General features: G+C 34.9%; 1 protein-coding gene across 1 annotated transcript; it reads left to right on the top strand.

The window, feature by feature from the left end:
• Positions 1–1,235: 1,235 nt before the first annotated feature.
• On the top strand, positions 1,236–23,752 carry LOC128987393 (H(+)/Cl(-) exchange transporter 7-like). Its single transcript, XM_054408222.1, has 17 exons — positions 1,236–1,303; positions 3,479–3,571; positions 10,308–10,506; positions 11,492–11,601; positions 13,571–13,714; positions 14,867–15,047; positions 15,649–15,780; positions 16,264–16,423; positions 16,949–17,087; positions 17,729–17,822; positions 18,198–18,367; positions 18,637–18,819; positions 19,166–19,375; positions 21,015–21,179; positions 21,908–21,991; positions 22,542–22,622; positions 22,977–23,752. The coding sequence occupies exons 1-17, from the start codon at positions 1,274–1,276 to the stop codon at positions 23,067–23,069; spliced, it is 2,268 nt and encodes a 755-aa protein (XP_054264197.1). The 5' UTR covers positions 1,236–1,273; the 3' UTR covers positions 23,070–23,752.
• Positions 23,753–24,572: the final 820 nt, after the last annotated feature.

Genomic DNA, 24,572 nt, shown 5'->3' with positions numbered 1-24,572 from the left:
ATATTTCTTGAGCACTATACAAGTTTATGGTTCTCTTTTCCTGATATGCTGAATAAAATTGAAAATTTCGGAATATCTTTTATCTTATTATGACGTTGCATGTAATTTTTATGAAAGGTAAAATAAATGCTGTTTTTGTAAAAAGATTTGATCATTCAATTTCCAAAAGTCTTAATAATGAATTGACTCCCTCAGTAAATTTTGTAAAAGTAAAAATCCCTTTGTATTTATTATCTAAATAGTTCATTATTTTAAATTTTATATTTTGACTTAAATACCTCATACATAAGAGCTTTGATTATCGAATTCCGTCTTTGTTCTATTTGTTGTTATTGGTGTCTTACAGCATACAACTGTAGACTTGCCTTTTTACAAAGATGTCAAATAAATAATTCAGGCCTATATCTATATCTGTTTTGTAAATGATTTACATTATTCATATCTTACTCCTATTGTTATGTTATTCAGTAAGACTGTTTTTATTTTATTTTAAATTTAAACACTATATTCTGTACCAAATCTAGAGAAAACATTTTTGATCTGGACGATTTATTTGTAAAGACATCAAACTCTTAAAATAAGATTTTGTTGTTTGGCTCTTTTTCATTCAACATTTTATAAATATTACTTACATTTCGAGTGTACAAACTTTTGTCTTGATTTTAATAAAATCACAACTAAAAAGTATGTTCAGCTAATCCATTTTGCAACAAATAAATCAATATTTTACTCCAGTCATGATTTTGGTGTAGTGAACACAACACAAGAATAAAGTGTGTATGGCTTTCAAAACCAGCCACTATTGTTTAAACTGAATATTTGAGGTAAAGTGTACCAGCGTCAATTGAAAACACTATCAATAAATTGCATTAATGTATGTAATGTGGAAAAATCTCTTTTTACAAGAAACTGAATCCAAGTTGGTTTACATTAAAGCTCTCTGATGTCAGTGATATCAGAATTTGACTATGGATATAAGTAGTACCAAAACCGTTTTTGCAAACTCAAATAACACAGAAAACTCATTAATAATCCCTATACAGAATTGTTGACAGTCTGTTTTCTTAGAAACACTGATTCACTGGGTCTTAAATGTCTGGTATAACACTGGGTTCATGATTTATTGTGTTGAGACATTGTATTTTCCAATTTACCTTCAAGACGTGATCTTGACTTGTTAACAACTGACAAGTTTTGATTGATGGGTGATAAGATGCACTGTGGCCTGACTGAGATTTCCGACGTTCATTCAGGTCGTAGTAGCGCACTCTCAATGTCTCTCGGGGTTCCGAGTCTCGCCGCAGTAAGTAAACGTTTTGAAAATTTAGCTTAGAATGTTGTTGAGGAGTTTCAAAAATGTTTTGTAAAATAGCTGTGACTTACATTTGACAGCTTGAAAAAACCAATAATTTTATCTTAATATAATTGTTTTAATGAAAAGCTAATTGTGAATGTGATATCTATAATGTAGTGTGTTAAGCAAAACTAAAGAGATTGTATAGCAAATAATAATTTACAAACTTTTCAGGTTGATTTGGGTCCCTGAAAGGATTTTAAAATATGTATTTGGGTGATTACTTCAAACGAAAGTATGAAACATTAAACTCCTATAAAATTCATTATCTTAGATTAAATTACCCTTGGATTAAATGACTCTTTAGTCCATGAATCAACAGATACTTTACTGAGTTAACATAATAATTTATAGAGATTTTATCACTTGCTATGCAACCTAAAATGTAAAAAAAAAACTGTTGATAACAGTACTGAGAAAGTCGAGTTTTCTACATTTATTTTAAATATGCATGCATACTCTTTTAACAAAAAACTTAAAAAATTCAATAATACCAAAATAAAATAGTGGTACAAGGTTAGTAGTAGTAGTACGCTTGAGACCAGGATGATGATTGAACGCAGTAAAATCTCGTAAGATCAACTTTAAGAACTTAATTCCACAATACAATCAAAGAAAACCTTGTCACAATCACTCATGACTATGATCAATAAAACATGGAATATCTTAACAACACTTGAATTTAGTTCAAGTTATACTATCAGACGTAGATTTCCCTTTTCTTGTTCTGTCTGAGAACGAATGTTAGGTTTTATTTTAATTTTATAGCATCCTTGAATACAATTTTTGATTTTGAAAGTTAAGTGTGATTAAGGCTTAGAAGAATGTTAAGAGCTCTGTCTATAACCGTAAGTATAATATAAAACAAAATGTTTACAGTTCATTTTCGTCTAAAGCAAACTCTCAAAAAATTAAACATCCTAACTCTCTCTTTATGACCTTAAGAACCATTTTTCATGTAGGAAAAATTGAATTGTAGCTTGCAACATAAAGTTTTGTTTTCCAACATAAAATTTCTTTACTGTAAAAAAACAAACAGTGATTTGGCAAGAAATTGACCTGTTTCATCATTTCTATTCATTTATAAAATTATTTCCAAACTTTTACTGTAGCATGTGATGTCTATCCTATCAGGCCCGTTCAAACGGGGCGAGTTTACAAGCTACACGCCAGCGTGTAAGAAGCCGGCGAGTTGGCGAGTGTGCTTGTATTCGTTCACACGGAGATTGTCCACTAGCCAACTCGCCGGCGTGTAGAAAGACGCCGGCAAGTTGGCGAGTGCGCTTGTAGCCGTTCACACGATGCTTTTTCCACTCGCTCAGTAGCTGGCTTGAACCAAATCCTCCAACATCTTTGAGTAACAAGCGCACAAGCACAAGCAACTGTGTTCACACTGGGCTACTTTACACGCCTACTCGCTCAAAAGCTGGCGAGTTGGCGTGTAAAGTAGCGACAGCGTCAACTTTTTCCAGAGCTTTTTTACAAGCAGCTTTTGAGCGAGTACGTCGTTCACACTGAGCTATTTTACTAGCTGCGTGTAAAAAAGCCGGCGTGTAGCTTGTAAACTCGCCCCGTGTGAACGGGGCTATAGTCCGTTCACAAAATTTAGGTGGTTTGAGGGGAAGTTCCCCTACTACTTTTTGCTAATTTGCAGCTGATTGTCATTTTGACAAACCCCAGCTGTTGAGCCATTGTCTTAAAGGTACCATCAAGTGGAGAGGATAGATTTCTTCCCCTAAAACTGCCTAAATTTTGTGAATGGAGTATAATATCCTACAAATAATGACATCAATAAATAATCTGGATTTGGGTCATTTATTTACTTCATAAGTGTTTTACCTTTTTTCACAATTTTTTCAAGAAACTGGTCCAAACTCGGATCTCTTTCTAGAGATCTTGGTGAATAGGATAGTTTACTTTAGCAAATTTTAACTTTGTATGTTTTAATGATGTGGCCAAAATCAAACAATAATAATTTTCTAACATTGGTATTAGTAGTCAAATGTTTTGAACTACTTGGTTTTACAACTATTTTGCAAAGGGTTTTATGCATGTTAAATTGTGTTTTAAAATATTTTACTATAATTAATCAATTTATTGACGCTTATGATTCTTTTACTGTAGGAACGCAATCAGTCCATAGTAGTGGAAGTGATTGAGTTCAAAGATGAGAAGATACCAATCGGAACACCCAACATTCTAAAGCGGAGTTATGAGGTTAGTAAGCTACCTAATATTGTTACAACTACACTACAATTGTATAGTGTATAGTGTAGCAAACTTTTATGTAGATTTAGATTTAGACTCCATTTAAGTATCTTAAGATACAAAACAGACTAAATCTAGAGTGATGTTTCATGGTCAGAGAGACAACTGCTTAGACCGCTATTGGAGCTGAGTGACTGGAGCAGATATAGTCCTCACTTTTTGCTTTGTAATCAAAAGGTTGTCAGATCAGTAGTCCTTGATTATTGGACTTGTAATAATTGTCCTAACCAAAGAACCAGCTTATCTTAGTAACAAAGTTACAGAGGCCATAAAACTCCACTCTACTCTCATCCTTCACTTATATTTGGGTTTAAAAAAACTCAATTTTGAAGCGTTCCATCAAAAAAATAAATGGTTTGTATGTTTTGTTGGCGTAAATGGTCAGACCGAGGGTCTACTGCTCTAACACTGTTAAACACCGATCAGTGTTCATTAACTAACCAAATGCTATATAGTGCAGTAAAAATAAGAGAAAAATTCCATAAACCTAAAAAAAATTAGCACAACCGGGGAATTTGGTACAGATGTTGGGTGTACCTTCCTTTTGAACATACTAAAAGTCCCCTAAAATTGAAGCTGTGCTACGGCCGCCATATTGGAAAATGGCGGCATATTTCTGTATTTTTCGCTATAGTGACTTTATTATTAGAGATACAGGAAAAAGCTAAATGTACAAAATGTAGATCATCTAAAAATACACATTTTTTGTATTTACCATCTTTCTCTAAACCCAACGGTTTTTGAGTTATTTGTTATTAAGTATATTTATTGTTTTCTATTTATCAAAAATAGGTGAATCAAGTGGAAATTTAAAGGATTATGATAATTTATCCCATTTAGTTAAATAGTGTGATACTATAAAATCTTTTAAGCTTATTTTATGAGTAAACCCATGTAGCACAGATGGTTGGGCCAACGTTGGTAAATTGTGGAGGCACACAGTTGGCCAACGGTAGAAATGTCACCTCTTTAAACTGTTTTCCAGCCAACCATTGTCCAACAATGGCCCAACCATCCAAAAATACTGATGGCCAACTAACCATAACACAACTGATATCCAACCAACCGTTTTATTTCACACAAAATAATAAAGATTTAGTACGAAAAGCATAATTATTAGTTGAGTAAATTGATTAAATAGTTCATAAAAACAAATTTTGAAAAAAAGCTAGAACAAAATTTTTTGGCCCAGACGGGTCTCGAACCCGGGACCTTCGACTTATGAGCCTCTGACCTTACCACTGAGCTATCTGTGGTTGGTGATATAGAGAGTTTTCAAGTGGTGAAAGAGTAGCCGACAGTTGCAATGGTCGCAATACTTCAAACATTTTTGATACTACACAGTATAATATGATTCTGTTAATCTGTTAAGGCATGATAAGTAGTTTTTTTTTTTTTTTTGAGTTTTAGAGAGGATACTGGTATTTGAATATTGATTAATTAATTACCGTTAGATTCCCTTAAATTGTTGCAAATAAGTTAAAGAATATTAATTTAAAAAATATTTGCATTATTATAATTATTAAAATTTATTGTTGTAGCCCCGGAACTGTAATATATAAAATATCTGGTTTTACAATACCTTTATCAGTTCCAAAAACTTTTGGAAACTTTTGGAACTGATAAAGGTATTGTAAAACCAGATATTTTATTATAATTATGTTGTGAAAGCTAGACCCAGAGAATGAAAGTCGTGTAAACTCAATTATGGACCATCATTGTTCCAACAAAAGTATCTTTTGTTGGTCCAACGGAGTGAAAAACGGTTGGACAACGGTTGGCTTGATGTATGATACCCAGCAATGCATATTAATGTATTTCATTAACAATGAACCAATGTTGGTCCACAGTTGTAAATATTGGTTGGCCCAACTACGAGATATACAGTTGGACAACGGTTGGTTGGTTGTGGAAGCTCCAACCAACCATCGACCAACTGTCCCACAGTTGGCCAACGTTGGCCCAACCATCTGTGCTACATGGGAAACAACTCCGCCACAGCAAACCTGCTGACTCAGCAAATTTCCATTTGATTGGATGTTTTATTAATTGTATATAAATAAAATTAGATTCAACAGGTACCTAGATTTGCTGCTACAGGTAGGTTAGTAAAATATCAATAACTTAGTATAAAATAATTAAATTTTCAAGTTTGATCATAATAAATCTATAAACAAACAAACTGCAACAGTTAAATAATTCATAATAATAGCATGGTAGCTTAAGATTTACAATTTACAAATCTATATAAATAAAATTAGAGTTTTGTCTGTACATTGCTTAGAATAATGAACTTTTTGGTTATTTTTACATTTCATAGGTCAGAGAAACCGAATCAAACCTTATCTCAATTTCTGTCTGTCTGTCTGTCTGTCTGTCTGTCTGTCTATCTGTCATTCTCTTGGTAACGCTAAAATACGCACTTTATTACAACTACTCCTCAATAACTATAGCACTGTCCCGCCTGAAACTTATTTTCCAAATACTATACATATATGAGATGGTTTTAGACGTATTTCATCGAATATGAGACAGTTAGATATTTAACAGTAAACCCTTGAAAATCAAGTTTTTGTCGATTTTTGACGTGGAATTTCTGGAAGCCCATGTTAACCTTATGAGAAATGAAATTATTGAATCTTAACAGCTGTTTCAATTAAACAAGTTGGTTCTGTTCTGTGATGTTCAATAGCATTAAAGTTACAAGGATTACCAACAGGGTGCAGCACTAGCACTATTATTTCTTTTACATTTATGACAACAGCTAATTTGCAACCTGGAGGCGAGTGAGCGTAGCGAACGAGCTAACCTGAAGGCAAGTGAGCGTAGCGAACGAGCTAACCTGAAGGAAAGTGAGCGCAGCGAACGAGCTCCAACATACAGGTGAGTGAGCGTAGCGAACGAACTTCAACCAGGACGTGATTGAGCCATGCAAACGAGATCAGATAGTAAAAATAAAAGTAAGCCTACCGTTATAGGATCGACCGGCAGACACAGAGGTAATTTAACCTTTTATTGATTGTCATACCGATCCGGAACAACAAAAAACAACATAAAATGAAGCTATGTATAATAGTTTGGCCAGCATATCTTAAAATATGCAAACCAACTGCTGTTCGTTATATAAGAAGGTTTCAACTGAATATTATAAGATCCCCGTGCGTAGAACGGGTACACAGCTAGTTTAAATATACAAATTTTGGTTGTGTTTACTAAAAATATGGCGATTATTAGTCACGATTCGAATACTAACCGAAGGGGTTTTCAAAAGGAGATGAAGCAAGTAATTTAAGTACTGTAATATTAACTCGTACCAAGTATCGGAAATATTGTATGCAGTGAGGAAATCAACCATATTTTGTAAACTACGCAATAGTCATATTAATATTTTATACTCATTTTTACCCATTTAATAAATTAACATTTTCATATTTTGATGGCACCACCACTATCACTCTGATATCAACTAAGTGGGATGAATAATTGTCGTAAACCTTGAAGGTAACCGTCGATTGCGATGGGTTTCACCGATGTTTGATAATTAAAACTAACTATACTATACCATACTTAATTAGTCACCAACATGAACCAGACACGAAAAACGCCCTTCCAAATTTACAATGGGATGTCAAGTATAGTTAGTTAGTGTGGTGGTGCCATCAAAATATTAAAATATTAACTACTGTATTAAATGGATAAAAAATGAAGATAAAATATTAATATGACTATTGCGTACTTTACAAAATATGGTAGATTACCTTACTGCATACAATATTTTCGGTGCTTGGTACGAATTAATATTATACTTAAATAACAGGCTCCATCTCTTTTTGAAAACCCATTCGGTTAATATTCTAATCGTGACGAATAATCGCCATCTTTTTAGTAAACACAAACAAAATTTGTATATTCAAATTTGTTTATTGTAAATTTAAAACTCCCATGCTATTCTTATGAATTAGTTAACTGTTGCAGTTTGCTTGTTTATAGGTATATTTTGATCAAACTTGGAAAATGTGTTATTTTATAGTAAGGTATTGATATTTTACTTTTAAAAAAAACACACTATAATAACCTACCTGTAACAGCAAACCTAGGTACCTGTTGAACCTAATTTTATTTATATACATTTTTTTAATAAAACATCCAATCAAATGGAAATTTGCTGAGTCTGCAGGTTTGCTGTGGCGGAGTTGTTTTACTCATAAAATAAGCTTAAAAGATTTTATAGTACAGTCCAACCTCAATATAACGAATCTGAAGGGACCGAACTGAATATTCGTTATATCAAGGATTTCGTTAAAAAGAGGTTCGTTATATAGAGGTTATGTTTGCAGGAATTTCGCTAAGTCGAGGTTCAGAACCATCAGCGTCGGTCAATATAGGTCGGGATTAGACATCATTAAAACACAATTAAAGTAGCATAGAGGCTACAATACTTTACAGTACAGTGTTTACATTGTACAGTTGAACCTCTATAAGACGAATTTCAAGGGGTACGGGAAAAATTCGTATTATAGAGGTATTCTTAATAAAGAGGGTCGTTTTATCGAGGTTTAATGCTGTTGTTATTCTTCTTATAGAGGTTTCTCCTCGCTCCAAGGTTTTTCCAAACAATGACTGAGGAAGGAGGAGGAATGGGTGGGGGTTTCATGTTGAGACATGCTTCTGTTTGTTTTGAAAACTACGTACTATGGAGGTTAAGATTTTGATAAATTCGTCTTATAGAGGTCACGTTCGTCTTGTAGAGGTTTTGTGCTAAGAATATTCGTTGTATAGAGGTTAATCAGTCCTAGCCCATGTCACAAACAAATTCGTATTATGGAGGTTTTTAACTTAATTACTACGTTGTATAGAGGTGTTTTTAGCATTGACCTATATGAAAGTGTCAAGGGGATTAAAAAAAAATCGTCTTATCGAGGAATTCGTTTTATCGAGGTTCGTACAAACGAGGTTCAACTGTACAGTAGAACCTAAATTATCCGGCATAATAAAGGGGAGGGATCTTGAATATTGCGCAATCATGACAATGGCATTGACCTTGGTACAGGTTAAAAGCTGTAAGTTTAAAATCACAGCTTGTTCTAACCCTCCTAAAACCTAGCCAAACTCTGTATTGCGTAGTCATAAACCATGTAAAGAAAAAAACAAAACAGTAGTAGAAAGTTTTGTAAGCTACTGCTCGTGATAGGCCGGTAGGCTACTTACAGTAAGGTACTGATTCATCACAACAGAGGAATGTCAATAATAATCATTAACTATAGCATTGGTGTTGCTAGTTGAAACAAATCGTATTACATTTACAAACCATAAATTATTAGATAAGTCATTATAAAAGTGTATAATCATAGCCAGCCAACTTAAAGAGAATAAAAACACTCGAAAAAGGAATGTTAAAATAACGATGTTGCTATTCTTTATCTTTGGTTTTGTTTTTATATTCTTTCTTAGGTTTCTCTTTATCCAAAAATTTTACAATTTACCATAGTTACTTATCGCCCAATCACAGCTTACTAAACATTACGTCGTCATCAGTCCTCAGTGAATGAAATCAGTTCTCAGTTGCAACATAGCGCGCAGCGACAGCAGACAGAGATGGGTAAAACGGAGCAGACGAATGTTAGCGCAAAAGATGACGTCACCTTTCTATTTCATTTGATAAAGAAACAGATTTTTCACAAACAATAATGGGGTGGGAGATTTGTTATATCGAGGGAACGACGTAGACAATTCGTTATGCAGAGGTTAAATTCGCAATGTAGAGGTTCTGACAATGATAAATTCGCTATATTGAGGTGTCTTATTTTAGCCGAAATCATGAAAAATTCGTTAAATCAAGGTCGTTGTTATGGTTTGTTCGTTATGTAGAGGTAAAATATTCATTGTGTCTTATGGAGAGTTCTAGGGGATTAAAAAAAATTCGTTATATCAAGGAATTCGTTGTATCGAGGTTCGTTATATCAAGGTTAGACTGTATCACAATATTTAACTAAATGGGATAAATTATCATAATCCTTTAAAGTAACGGTCAATTTCCATGTGTTTCACCTATTTTTGATAAATAGAAAAAACTAAATATACTTAATAACAAATAACTCTAAAACCGTTGGTTTTAGAGAAAGATGGTAAATACAAAAAATGTGTATTTTTAGATGACCTACATTTTGTACATTTAGCTTTTTCCTGTATCTCTAATAATAAAGTCACTATAGCGAAAAATACAGAAATATGCCGCCATTTTCCAATATGGCGGCCGTAGCACAGCTTCAATTTTAGGGGACTTTTAGTATGTTCAAAAGGAAGGTACACCCAACATCTGTACCAAATTCCCCGGTTGTGCTAATTTTTTTTGGGTCAAAACATATTTTTACTGTACTAATAGTGAAGTAGTTCTTAAGAATGTCTTTCAAATTGAGTATGTCAAGTTAAGTGTAAGTGTAAGGTTAAGTTTTCAGCCATTTTGTTGAGTTAACATAATAAATAGCTGTAACTAACAGCTTTTGTGGTTTGCTATGTCACTCATGATGGCCAAAATACCAGCCTTAGGGGCGTAGAGGTTTGAATAATGTTTGCTATATTTATCAATTATCATAATAACTGAATTTGACAACAAAATAGCAATATTTTTAAGCCTACTCAATATGTTTTACAATATTTTACTAAACATGATCTTGATTGTTTCCAGAGTCTGGACTATGACGAGTGTGAGAATGATTTGTTGGTGAACGAGGCACAGCGGAAAGGTTACCCGTGGGAGATCAGGAAGAAAATCTCACGATGGTTCATCTGCCTGATAGTCGGTCTGCTCACAGCTCTCATTGGAGTAGGGATAGACATCTCCATACAATATCTGGCAAAGATCAAATACACCAAGCTGAAAGAATGTATCCTTTACAACATGACATTAAAGATGCTACAAAGTTTATTTAAAATATAACCCTACAAAAGGCTTTACTCGCTAACTTTTCACTAATAACTTCACAACTTCAATGATATTATTTATTAGTGATTTTTCATTAGATTTTTCTGATCTAAGGTATTTACTAAGTTTTTACAAAAAATATTTAACCATTTATTTATTGGTTAACCAACATCACTGATATACATCTCTTTACTCACTGATTTGTTTTTCTGTTCACTAATCTTGGGTACCTGCTTAGCGTAATTTTTTTTCATCATAAAAAATGTTGATCTTATATTTGAGTTAACAAATGCCCAGTTTGGCCCCATCCGAAAACAGTAATTATCAGACAGGGTCTACCAAAACTACTAAATAGCTAACAAAACTGAGCTCACGATTTACCTATTTTGTTTATTTTGTTTTCATGCTGATGTCACTGCTATGATTTTGCAAACAACTTGCCTGGTTTATCAGCCAATTAATTTGTTCACAAACTACTTCACTACTATGTGGACTCAATGATCTGTAAATAAACAGCTCCACTGGTTTATCAACACATGGATTTGTTCACTAATTTGTTTTTGTTTACTAAAATCATTGACTACCGTATTGGATGGTGAAATATCAATAGTCAAAGCAGTAGTGTCCATACTCATTGAACTTTCCATGAAAAATCTCATTGTTCTTACCAAAATACCTTCTCTGATCAATCAAACAGTCAATGTTTATAATAACAAATTCACTTTAATAGATTCTTTCACTTGCCCAATGTGAGTTGCTCAGTCCATAAGCAGTATACATTATACAAATCTTCAATAAACTGTTAAAACAATATCTTTAGAAGTAATTGCATTTTGTAGTAGATTGATTATATAAGTATTGAACAAACCAGGCTATGTTGAATAGCACATCAATTAGATTAAGTTTTTTACACTGATTTCACTCCATATTTCCTTAACCATGTACAGACCTAGACGCCTGCTCAGATGTGGATTGCATGTACACTCCGTACTTGTTCTGGCTCGCTTCAAACCTAGTAGCTGTGCTGCCCGGAGCTGTCCTCGTTGCTTACGTGGAGGTAACATAGATCAGTAGAATTATTTACTGTAGGTAAACTACATTTAAGTTCACATTCTGTTCCCTCAAAAAATAATTAAGTTTGTTAGAAATATTACCAGAATACTGCATGTATACAATTAAATTATCCCTTGGCCACAGAACAGGCGCACTATGGTTAGTTCCAAAAACAACAGTGTTTCCTCATTAGACCACTCTATACTTTGTACAATTTATCTCTAATTTAGATCTAATTGTAAACATTAAATAGCACCAATTAAAAGTAAATTTAACTACACAACCACGGCAGTAATTACTGTAGACAGAGAGCGTCCACTACGAATGATAGCGAGTGTATACTGGCTATGTTTGTACCCGTCATTCGTCCTAGTTCGTCTCCTTTGATCCGTGACGGGAGACCACCAAAAAAGCAAGTACACCCGAACACAAATGTTGGCAATGCGAACTACCCCAAATGTACACGATCACACTATTGGGCTCGTCTTCGTTCGCCTACATACAACAAGAGTGTACTACAGGCATAACAAGTCCTACACAGATCATCTCAATTGTATCTACACTGATCCTTCACTAATGTTTTGGTTGAAATATGCACCTAGGTGCTGTCCCCATCTCAATCGATAAATATAATAATAAAGCACGTATTAAGTTAATAAAAATGATTTCTTGATTGTTGAAACTCTAGTAATTACATTTTCTATGAAATAACTAATTTTAATCTCAATTACTCATAGTTTGAGTTTTACTCTCAGTAAACTTCACTAATTAGAATGTGACATTTGCAAATATTAGATAATAATCGGGTTTGGATTGATTTATTCAAGCCTGTTTTCAACAAAACACAAACTGAAAGGTGATTGATTGGTGAATGATTAACATCGATTGATGTAGGCTAAAATTTTTAATGCTAAAATGGCACCAAGCTTGAAGGACAAGTTGCCTTGAATGAAACATGATTGACAAAATGTTGTTATTTTTATAGATTTCATCTGTCATAATTTAAGTGGCATGCACTTGAAATCTGAATGGCAGGAAAATACAGTTTAATGTAAAGTGGTTTAAACCAGTTAAAACTGACTCTGTACCACAATGTATGATGAATTTAAAAACCTCACCAACTTTTTTGTGAACTTTGACAAAAAATTACCTAGGCCTACATTAGATTGTTTTTGTATTAGCAAATTTCCCATATAGGGAATAAGCTATTACCATAGGTCTCTTAGTAAGACCTGGACCCGGGACCAATTTACTTTTTCACTGGGATGTCTCCAGAGGCCAAAAACACCATCCGCTCAAATTCATATATATATACATTATATTCTACTAATACGTATTATAAGTGAGAAAGTGGATGTATGGATGGATGGATGTTTGTCAAGTAAACGCCAAAAATACTTGTCGGATTGGGCTGAAATTTAGAGTGATGATAGCTCACATTCGCGATTTAACATATAGACGCATTCTTATTTAAAAAATCCTTTCAGGCTCCGCTCCAGTGGCTCTGGAGTTTCCTATGAGTATTCATATTTAAAAGGAACTATCCGCTATACCCGTGCCTTGCAACGGGGTCAAGATTCAGAAGAGACAATTTTGGTTCCTTGAAAATAATGGCAAGCAGCTTGAGAACGCTAAAGAGAACAATTGTTGTTCCCTAGGTCTGCTGTATGTAGAAAGACTTTTATTAGATGGTAAGTGGTGATCGATTTCGATTGGACACTCCAATCATCATCAGACCCAATAGGCGAATGACTCGTATATGTCTTGTACAGTAAGTTACGTGGCTATTTTCCTCAAGGCACCACATCTTCACAGTAGGGTCTCCTTCTCCAGTAAAGCCTTGATTTTGTTTTGGCTCAATATTTGTCATTAAAATTATAATTGTTCATATTCAAACACTTTTAAATTGTGAACAGGGATATTTCAAAACAAAATCTCTCAATTAACTGTTTTTATATACTTCTGTTTGACAGCCGATAGCAATGGGCAGTGGTATTCCTCACGTCAAGTGCTATCTCAATGGTATTAAGATGCCTCACATTGTCCGTCTACGAACACTTGTTGTCAAAGTGGTGGGGGTTGTGTCAGCCGTTGTCGGAGGCTTGGCTTGTGGAAAGGTAATGTATTCTGAGAGAAAAATCATGTTTGCATAGGGGTTGGATGTAAGTAATTTAATATTTTTAATGGTTTGAGGAATTTTTTGAATTTAAATTGTACTATTTTTAAGTAGTAATATTTGAATCTTTAAGCAAGCAAATTGAATGTTTATTCCCTGTGCTAGTGAACAAGCAAGGCCTCACTAGAAAAACAGGTCATGCTGCAGGATCGATGACGTCACACTTGTGGATAGAATAACTGCCATATACCATGTTTTAGATAATAAGCTGGCTGTTTGTCAGATTTTAAAGGTAAGATTTTAATACAACTATCCACCACTGTGACCTAGTGTTGCGCTGCAGCCTGTTTTTCTAGTGGGGCCTCAGAACAAGCCTGTGAAGTTGCAGTGAGATGGTTTGTTTTTTTAAGAGGTTGGCGGCCTCTTTTAACCTTGCATTTGCCCGTCCACATAGACTTAGCCGCCGGGCATGGATCGTTTACAGCAAAGCAAGGAGTGAGCCGGTACAGTACAAAGGTGAACTGTACTGATAAAATGTTATCGGCAGTGACCAGGATCCGAACCCACGACATCGCTGCCTTGGGCCCGAAGTCCACAACGCTACCGTCTGAGCCACCGACTCACTAAAGTTGTAGTTATAAGTAAAAACCCAGTTGTGTAGTTCCTTGAGGTCGAGGTTGTCCTTATGGTTTGTATAAGACACAGAATAAATAAACTCACTAAAAAACATTTTTGCACTTCAAACAATTAATTTGGCCAAGTACGAATGACACCGATGGTCGAACCAGCAGCAGTTGGGTAACTTGGTATAGCCAAACTCTTATGACGACACCAATTTGAAGAAACAACACAATTGAGGATTTTCTAACCTAATTATGTAAACACAAGGGGACCCAAGCCAAAATTGCGCATTTTATAGGGTAAAAATAAAATTGTTTTCAAGGCTAAACGAATAATGCATTACCCTTTTAGCTATCAGTGTTTAAATAACTAAAAAGTCCCATATACACAAATTAAAAATCTATATTCACCTAAATAAAAAACATCAATAGTTTACTTATATTCATTATTATATTGCATAGCATATTATAGTACTAAATTAGTTATACACGTTCCCTACTTTATCAATTTTAACATTCCATGGATGTTGCAGGAAGGCCCAATGATCCACTCAGGCGCTGTGGTGGCTGCTGGGATTTCTCAAGGGAAAAGTTACTTTTTGAAGTTCCTCAACATGCATTCCTTCGCCAAGTTCCGCGATGACAGGGAGAAGAGAGACTTTGTGTCAGGAGGAGCTGCGGCTGGGGTGGCAGCGGCTTTTGGGGCTCCAGTTGGTGAGGGCGTGTGATATTTTAAACTTTATAGCACTAGGTCTACACAATGCCACATATTTTCCACAGAATATGAACTAAGAAAATTGTTATTGAACAGCAACTGGAATTGTAAAAAGTCTTTAATAGCTGTTACAAAATACAGGTGAAATAGCCGTTTTATATTTTATTTCATTGTTTTATTTTAGCCTGTTTGACTTAAAATATTCAATTAAAAATTATTGCTGGAATTATTGATTTCCCATCTCTTATGTTTTTTTTTTATTTATCTTTTTTGTGCTCTTAAAATGGAGTTGTCCTGATTTTAAAAGTATTTTGAGCTAGATTCAGTTTGTATTTTCCAACTTTCAAATAGAAAACTCAAGACCCTATCCTCATTAACCTGCTTACATAGCTGTGAGAGGTTTTAGTGTTAGCATTGACTTTATATCTACACTTGGAGATATAAAGTCTTTAGGCTTTTTTAAGCTAAGACACCTTCATCCTCCATCCTCACTAATCTTTTATTCGCTCAGGTGCATCTCCACCCTAATTGGTAATAATAATAACAATTAGTTTTTATTAAAATATTCATTCACTAAACGATTTAACCTTCCTGTTACAGGAGGTGTCTTGTTTGCTCTGGAGGAAGGAGCCAGTTTCTGGAACCAAGGTCTAACCTGGAGAATCTTCTTTGCGTCCAGTGTCTCGGCGTTTACTCTAAATGCTTGCATGAGCTGGTACGAAGACCATCCTGGTTAGTTGGGGTTGAAATCGTTGATTCTCTTTTCAAAATAGAATTAACAGATTTTTATGATAAATAAGTTATTCAATTTTAGATGAACATCTAGGACAAGTGTGTCTTTGAGGAATACAAATGTAGAGAAATAGCAGAAGAGTATGTTGAACATTTTCAACGTATCTGTCGGGTGAAAGGGTTGGGGGGTTCAGATGACCTTAAGGAAGCAAGAAAATACCTACTACTGGCTTATGTGGGAAGTGAACGACTCCAGAAGATGCAAAATTATTTCCGAAGACCCTTGATTCTGCATTATGAAGAAATTTAGACAGTATTCAGAATATTTAAAATTCATCCCTAAAGAGACCAGATTGTCACATGATACAATCAAATAAACGTCAAATTTAATTAACAGTTAAATTTTCATGTGATAAAAGTATTGTTAAAAACTGTAAACGCGATTCTAGAATTTCAAATTTGAATATTAATCTTGTTTTACAGGCAACATGTCATATGACGGTCTGTTAAACTTTGGCAGTTTCGATGACCTCAACTATCACATGCCAGAGCTGATTATATTTGTTGTGATGGGAGCGATCGGTGGACTTCTAGGAGCTTTCTACAACTTTGCTAACCACAAACTGACAGTTTTTAGGATGAGGTGAGTTTTTTAATTTTCCCTTCTAGTACAGTAAGTTACAACATGAAACGTTATTGATTTTATAAAACCTATTTATACATCAAACCTTAAGCCTTTAAGCTTTCAGGCTTAAGTATCAAGAGTAACATAAACACCCTTATATACAACACTTCCCTTACACACTTATCGATCTGACTCGTGCAGCGTTGAAAGAGTTATTAAGTTTCAAACTTCCGTACTCAATTTAAGTTAAGGTTTACCAGTAATGGAAGTGTGATAGACTGCTAGATTTAATCAATGGTTGCCATCCATAGCTTAGAGACAACAAAATAGATCGTGGGTTTTTAATTATATATCGGTCAAGTCTGGTGTAAAAGAAAACGCTATTTATGGGGATTTCACAGTCTGAGCTTTGTGAGAGAGACCGACCTAAAATAAGTAAACAGCTTGAGTGGAAGAGGACAAAATTAATGAATTATTTGAGAGTTTAATTTTAAATCATGACCTTGGCTAGTTTTTACCCATCCTCACATCACTTTTTGATAGGTACATCAGAAGCAGATGGTTAAAGGTATTGGAGGTGCTTTTGGTGTCTGGAGTCAGTTGCACTTTGGCAATATTCATGGTGTATGGAATGGAACAATGTGTCGATATCGGGGACAACCCCACACCATACCCTATACAGGTTAGTTTCACAAATAAAAGCAATTGTTGCCTCGAAGTCTTAAGCCACAAGTAAAACTCGACCTCAAAATCTTTAGATGGTGTGGTTGGTTATATATATATATATATATATATATATTATTTACAAGATCAGTATTGAAAATCTGCTATTAAAGAAAAGTGGTTTTGTGTTATTTGAGTTAATTCTGTTGATTTTACCTCCTAAGTAAAGATTCAAAATCTATAGTTAAATGTATGCAAAGGCTTTTGAAGAATTTCTTGATTTATAGATCTGGATTCTTTATCATGGGAAAAACACTTTTTTTCGGCATCACCAATCTGGTTTAGCTAAAAAGTTTAAGTGCATATTTTTACCCAAAAATGAGTAAAGGATGAATGTAGAATGTTTGTGAAATGCACTGACTAAGATCAGCTAAGCCAGTGGCATTTATTAACTTTTTTGTAAGGGTACGGTCGAAACCATGGTGTTGTTACTATCTGACATCCATCATTAATTGACGGCCCAATGACAACTGGCATCTGGGCCTGGTAACGATCTTGCTTACCCAGATAATTGTTTCATTCGTCTTCCCTGTGTAACAAATCAAAAAGTTATCACAGCTTTGTTTGGTTCCTTTACTCTGATGATTATTGTTTTTACAGATGCATTGTGATGATGGTGAATACAATTCACTTGCATCATTGTGGATTCAACTTCCAGAAACTACAGTGCGATCTTTCTTCCATGACAGCAGTGGTAAGTTGTACTATTTGATAGCTTCAAATCCATTGATGATACTAGTAACATAGGAGTGCAGTTGTTTCTCAGTTTATGTGTTTAGTTACTCAATCAGCGATGAATTTGAAATAGGATTTTAACGAGTTTCATTACTGTAATAAATGCACTGAAATAAAACCTGTAATCCAAAAGAGCTTTACAAGCAATAGATCTTGTAGACTGCAGACCATTTCTTTCCTTGTGCTGATATCAGTATTGCATTATAATAATTTGCAGCTAAAAGACAGCAAAAACACTTATGTTTTCTTCCCTGTCCTGTACAAAAACCTTTTTATAGACATGGCATTCTGATCTCAACAATTCCCAATCCTAACTGAATTCAATGTGTCTCAGGTACCCATGCTATCGGCACACTGTTGCCGTTTGTCATTGTGTACTACTTTGTCTCCATTTGGACGTACGGCATCAGTGTCTCGGCTGGTCTGTTCATCCCCTGTTTGCTTGTTGGTGGAGCGTGGGGTCGCATGATTGGCATTGGACTCCAAGCTAACTTTCCTTATGCGGTCAGTAATCTGATTTCTTTATTGATTCATTCCAAACAAATTATTACATTCCATACATATTTGTAAAGTGGTTAACCTCTTATCTTTTTGGATAGGCCTTTACATATCTATTCTTTCCACCATCTCCAATAGCATTCTCTCATCCCCATTTTCCCTTTCTCCTCATTTTTCTACTTTACAGTGTGTCTTCCCCTTGAACAATCTCATTTCTCAGGAACAGTGCAAATCCTAGGCTTGTTACAATCACTATGATCACTTTGTTGTTACAGCCTATACTAGCCAATCCTGGCAAGTACGCTCTGATAGGCGCCGCAGCACAGCTGGGTGGTGTGGTGCGTATGACTATCAGTCTCACAGTCATCCTGATAGAAGCTACTGGCAGCATCATCTTTGGTCTGCCTCTTATGATCACATTGCTCACGGCTAAGTGGGTCGGTGATTTCTTCAATGAGGTAAAAATAATTTCTCGTACATATCCTTTTAGTATTTCCCAAGTCTAAACGTCCTGGGTGTTTTCTATGTATGTGATGCAAATATCATGCTCCTGTCTCTGATTGTGGGAAAACTAAAGTCAAAAAGTAATTTGTGCACCATTGTATTCATATAAAATTGGAATCTCCCTGGATATTCTGGCCAAAAGAGTGTAACAATCATGAGACACTTCATATGGTGACTCATTCCACAAGTGACATACTAGTGGTGGCTAAACAACTCATTTGGCAAAATTTCTAATTTCATGATGCAACTAGATCATATAATATACCATTAGTTTGTACAAGATCATTTCAATTGCCGCAGGGTCTCTACGATCTACACATCCAACTGTCCGGAGTTCCTCTCCTGGCTTGGGACCCACCTCCACTCTCCTTCATCTTGAATGCTCGAGAATTCATGAGCAGTCCTGTGACGACTTTACAGCCGGTCGAGTCTGTGCGCAGGATCGTTCACATCCTTCGCACTAAGACCTACAACGGATTCCCAGTTGTTGATCCGTGTGTATCTTCTGCAGTGAGTATAAAAAATTGTACCATTGATTATGAATATTGTTAGGAGTTCTTCCTAAAGGAAAATCTGAATCCTGTTTTTATGAGTGTTTTATGTTTCCTGTTAGTGATGTTTGTGCTTTGCTTTTTGGCTATACCACCAGAAGATGTATAGTAGGTTTTAATGCTGGTTAATGAAACAATGATACACCTACATATATCAGGCAGAACTAAACTTAAAATTGTCTTCAGTTAATCAGTATATAACATCGATCTCTATTATTACTACAGCTGGATCGTGTGCTGTGTGCTGGGTTTTTGGTCCGACCGCTCGCCACTCCCCCACCTACCCTCCTTAGCTATGTTTGCATCGTATGGATGGGGGCTTGTTACACATCCCATTTATATCTTTTTCTCTTTTTCTCTCTGTCTTTGTATCTATTTATCTGTCTACTTTGTATTCCCTCCTTCTCCTGTCACAGTGTTTATCTCCTGTACACATACACTCTGTCTGTTTCCATCATGCTTTGTTAGACTTACCCCATATTGTCGGTCAGTTGTCCCGGATCCGACCACTTTCTAATGTAGCCTAGTTTTTATCTTTACATTGCAGCATCACGGGCCCAAGTGTTCACTCAGCTCTTTCCTCTTTATATTATCTAGCCTACTAATTGATCTCACTATTTTCTGACCGTTTGTTGCCCTTTACTCTTAAAGGTGATAGGAGGTGAATTGCAAGAACGTTTGATTCCGGTTCCGTACAGCAAGAGCTCCACTGACCAAGCTGTAAGCGCTTTCCTACCATCTCTCTTTTCTTGTCCGCTCGCTCGATTGCTCGTTTTTATTTTTTTTAAGGCTGTTCTTACTGTAATAAGAATTCCTTTGTTAAATTCTTTGCAATATTATACAATGTCAATTTTCTCTTTGCTTTATTTTCTTCTTTCCCCTTGTAATGTTTTGGTTATACTTTCATATGTTTCTCAAAAGATATTACGGAAAGTGGTTAAATATTCCTTAACCATAAGTTTATTTGCGATCTTGCTACGTGAGGGAACAGCCTTAATGTTATCGATTGGCCAAGCCTGTGTCTCTCTGAGGGACCGGGCTTGCCCAGTTTCCTTAGATCTTTTCAGCTTTTTAGGCTTATCTAACTGCGAATCACGTGATTTCAATGCAAGTGTAAGAACAAAGAGACACGTTGAAGTTACTATGATCCCGTATTGGAATAGGGAAGGAGCAACGCCATAAGACGTAATGAGTAAGAGAGAGACAGTATATACCTTACGTGGTGGGGGGAGCGGCGGACCGATACGTGTGTATCTCTGAGCAGTACAGCATGCGATCCAGTTGTAATAATAGAGATCGATGGTATATAAGGATGATAAATCTGTAAGTAAGTTTGTTTAATTCATGGTTGTAATGTGTACTTTACCAACCATTGTTGTGTTGCCACTGTACTTATTAATCCTCACTTTTTTTAGAAAGAGAGGTTATTTAGATAAAGCAATGTTTTAGGTCAGTCTGTTTTGTAACCACCAATCAAACAAGACTTACTCCTAAAACCTCTTTTTTACAACCTCGCTGCAGCCGGTCAATTAGATGGTGTGTCAACTACGGTACCCAAAAGTCAATGATGATTACTAGCAGTTCAAAAATGTTTACAGGACTCTGTGAGGTCGTTTGGACGTCTGAAAGGGTTGATCTTGCGGTCCCAGCTGATCGTAATGCTGCAAAACAAGATCTTCAATGTCAACACTGACGGATGGGACAACAGCAGAATCAATATGAGCATGTTCCGCAAACTCTATCCAAGGTTTCCCACCATTGAGGTAAGTCTCCTTATATGTAATATGTTAAGCAATAACATAAGTGTTTAGAGCGCAGGGCTTCAGTCCCCGAGGTTTGTTCCGGGTTCAAATCCCGCCAAATCACCAATGGATTTTATCTAAGTGATTTTGCCGCAACCCCTATGTCTAGCCTGAAGAAATGTGAAAAAAACAATCCCGGGCTAGTGCCTAACGTCCTACCTAGGACAACTACAACAAAATAAATGTGTTAGCAATAAACTACAACGCATTGCATTTAATTTTCAACTAGGGAATGATATGGAGTTTCTTTTAATCTACTTCCTTTTTTAAGAAACCTTGGATATCAAACTTAAACCTGAATAGAAAAAGAGCCTGGCACAAGAAACACAAATAAAAGGTTGACGCCAAACAGAATAGTTGCATTTCACTGTCACTAACAGCGTCCAAAAGTTAAGTTTTGTAAGAAAGATTTTACATGCTATCTTCCTTCACAGATCTGACTTCCTTACCTAACTTTAACCTTTATTAGTTAAAAATCCTCTATATTACAGAGAAATATTAAATCCACATAACTGCTCTCAGTTAGGACGGTTTTTAATTTTAATTGTCATAATAAACACAATTCTTTTTCAATGACCAATGAATAAGTAGTTAATCCTAACTTAATATAACAAGAATAAATTATAATGTTCTAGGATTAAAATATCAGGAAGTGGAAACACAAAAATATATATTATTGATGTTTTCAGGATATTGCGTTAACTGATGAGGAAATGAACAGAAGTTTAGATCTAAGGCCTTTCATGAATCCATCCCCCTACTGTGTTCAAATGGTGAGTATTATCATTAAATTTGTGATACTGAAGTAGAAATTCTAACATTCCACCAGTATTTTTTGTATTTTTTAATTTTTATTTTAAGAGTTTATGCTATAGTTGAAGGTGTACTCTACTACTGAACATAAGAGTGTACTAACTAATATCAAAGTGTTATTTTCTCAAGATTTTCACACAATGAAAATTGACAGGATTAACAACAACACATTAACAATCTTAGTTGGCGTTTAAGGTTTTAAACAGTATTTTATAGTCCATACAGAAACTGAAGAATTAATGTAAGAATTGAATGTTCACTTCAAGGTACTGTATGTATAGTCAAAGAAATTATCCTACGTGCATTTATCTTCTTTCGTTACATATAATACAAAAAAAGGTACGGTAACATTTGTATACTTGAAACAACAGGGCCAAAACTAAGAAATCATATCTGTGTTTAGAGTGGAAGTTTAGTTTCATTAATCTAGTGTCCACTTTAGAGCTTGAAGAGGTAATTAACTGTAACGTTTTTTATTTATAAAAGCTGTATGCCTGTATTTTTCTCCAGATCTCATCCATGCAGAGAGTGTTCCGATTGTTCCGAGCTCTTGGACTAAGACATGTTGTCGTTACAAATGAGACCAATGAGGTAAGGAATAACGTATAAACGAATATAATTACTCGGGAGTCGGAAACATATTCGATTGTTTAATTTTAAATCCTAGGGAACTATAGTACAAGCATTGACTATATAACACTACTATAGTCAATGGTACAAGACTGTTAATAAACAGGGGTAGTTAATTAAGCAGATTTGTTCAATAGTAAATTTTTCTGAGGTAGTGGCTGTCACCAACCACGTCTTTAGGGTTATAAGTCCCTAATTCCAAAAGTTAGTCAAAATCCTTCAGCTGTTTTTCGAGATATATATTACAGACAGACAGACATAGCTTGTATTAAACTATAGGATTTGTCAAGATGATTAATCACAATTTGTTTTCAGGTCGTTGGCATTGTTACGAGAAAGGATTTGACCAAGTACAGAGTTTGGAAGCATTTTGGTCAATGTGGTGTCAAAGAATTAAAAATCGTCTGAAAATTAAAACACAAAAAAATAGGTTTAAATGAATCAAAGATGTCTTTGATGTTTACAATAGAAAAATGTAAATAGCATGTACAGTCATAAGGATGTATGTTTTAAAAATGTGTAATATTAAGTACAGTTTTAAATATTGATAAGTGTTGACGTAACTGTTACAATGGGCGAATTCTGGGAACATGTACCGGTGAAGATGAACCGGTGACTTACTCACCGGTACCGACCCGGGGTAAGAGTCTCCCCAAGGCAAGGTCTTATAAATTTACTTTATAATATTTAAATCAAACAAACTAACCCACACAGAATAAATTACTTGAAAATTATTCACTTATTACGTAATTTAACCCCCTCAGAGAATGAATTATTCACTCATTACGTAATAAAACCTATCAAACTGATGGACATTATTCGATGGACCCGCCATCTTGCCATAGCTGCTGGAGTTGTATACTGTTGTCCAAGGAACTGTCCAATCAGAGGCCGCCGGTGTATTATGTATTGGAAATAATTAATCCTTTGTGGAGGAAAAAGAGGAAATAGCTGTCTGCTAGGTTAACTCACTGGTCCCCCAGAACGACACATTTTATGCACCGGTCAGTGTTCCCAGAACGCACTCAATGACTTTGGATTCTGCAATTTAAATTCTCATTCTATTGTGAAATCTGAAGCCTGTTTTGAAGTGTTACATTTTAGTTGTGTTATGCCAGAAAAATGTGTTTGTTTTTTAGGTTTGAATATATTTGTGCTTTACTCTTTGGTAATTCGTAATACCAGAGGGTAGGAGTTTAAACATATTGTTCAACCTGTTTAAAATATTATTGAAGTAAACGAGAAGAAAATAGTAAACAAACAACAAAACGTACTCTTAGAGACATTTTAAATAGTTTTCACCTAATCCAATACTATGAAAAATCTATACTTTTTTTAGTTTCCTAGCATTCAGTGATGAAAATCACGCTTATAACAGGTGGTCCATAATAACCGCTAACATTTTGTTTTGTGGCAGCTCAGCTAATTCATGGGCCAGAGAGATGGTTTTTGTTTGAAAAGTTGAATATTTTGAACAACTTATAATTACAACAAATGCTATTAATTAAGGAATCATGCAACACAAGAATCGTCTCTCTAACCCATGAATTAGCTGAGCTGTCACAAAACAAAATGTTAGCAGTTATTATGGACCATCCGTTATAATGGATAGAGCTTACAACTACAATTGCTGTATAACTAAAACTTATATAAAATAAACTTAATTTTTAAAAAAGTGTGTGATAAGTTTATTTTGAAAATGATTAAGCCGTTTGGCAATATTATGAAGAAACAATGTTAAAAGTTAAAACTTATATAAATTACACTTACTATCTCTTTTCTTCTAGAAAAGAAGATTTGTGCCATTGTAATTTGTTTTAAAATAATAACTAGATTTATAAAAATACTACCTAGATCCTGAGTACAAATAAATTCCGGTCTAAGCTGTTAGAGATAAGTAGCCCATAGTCA

Source organism: Macrosteles quadrilineatus, unplaced genomic scaffold (genome assembly GCF_028750875.1).
Source record: "Macrosteles quadrilineatus isolate MER2022 unplaced genomic scaffold, UCM_ALF_1.0 Scaffold_2__2_contigs__length_208266976, whole genome shotgun sequence".
Taxonomy (NCBI): Eukaryota; Metazoa; Arthropoda; class Insecta; order Hemiptera; family Cicadellidae; genus Macrosteles; species Macrosteles quadrilineatus.
Note: the sequence above shows the minus strand (reverse complement) of the source record. Positions and strands in the feature narration are given on the sequence as shown.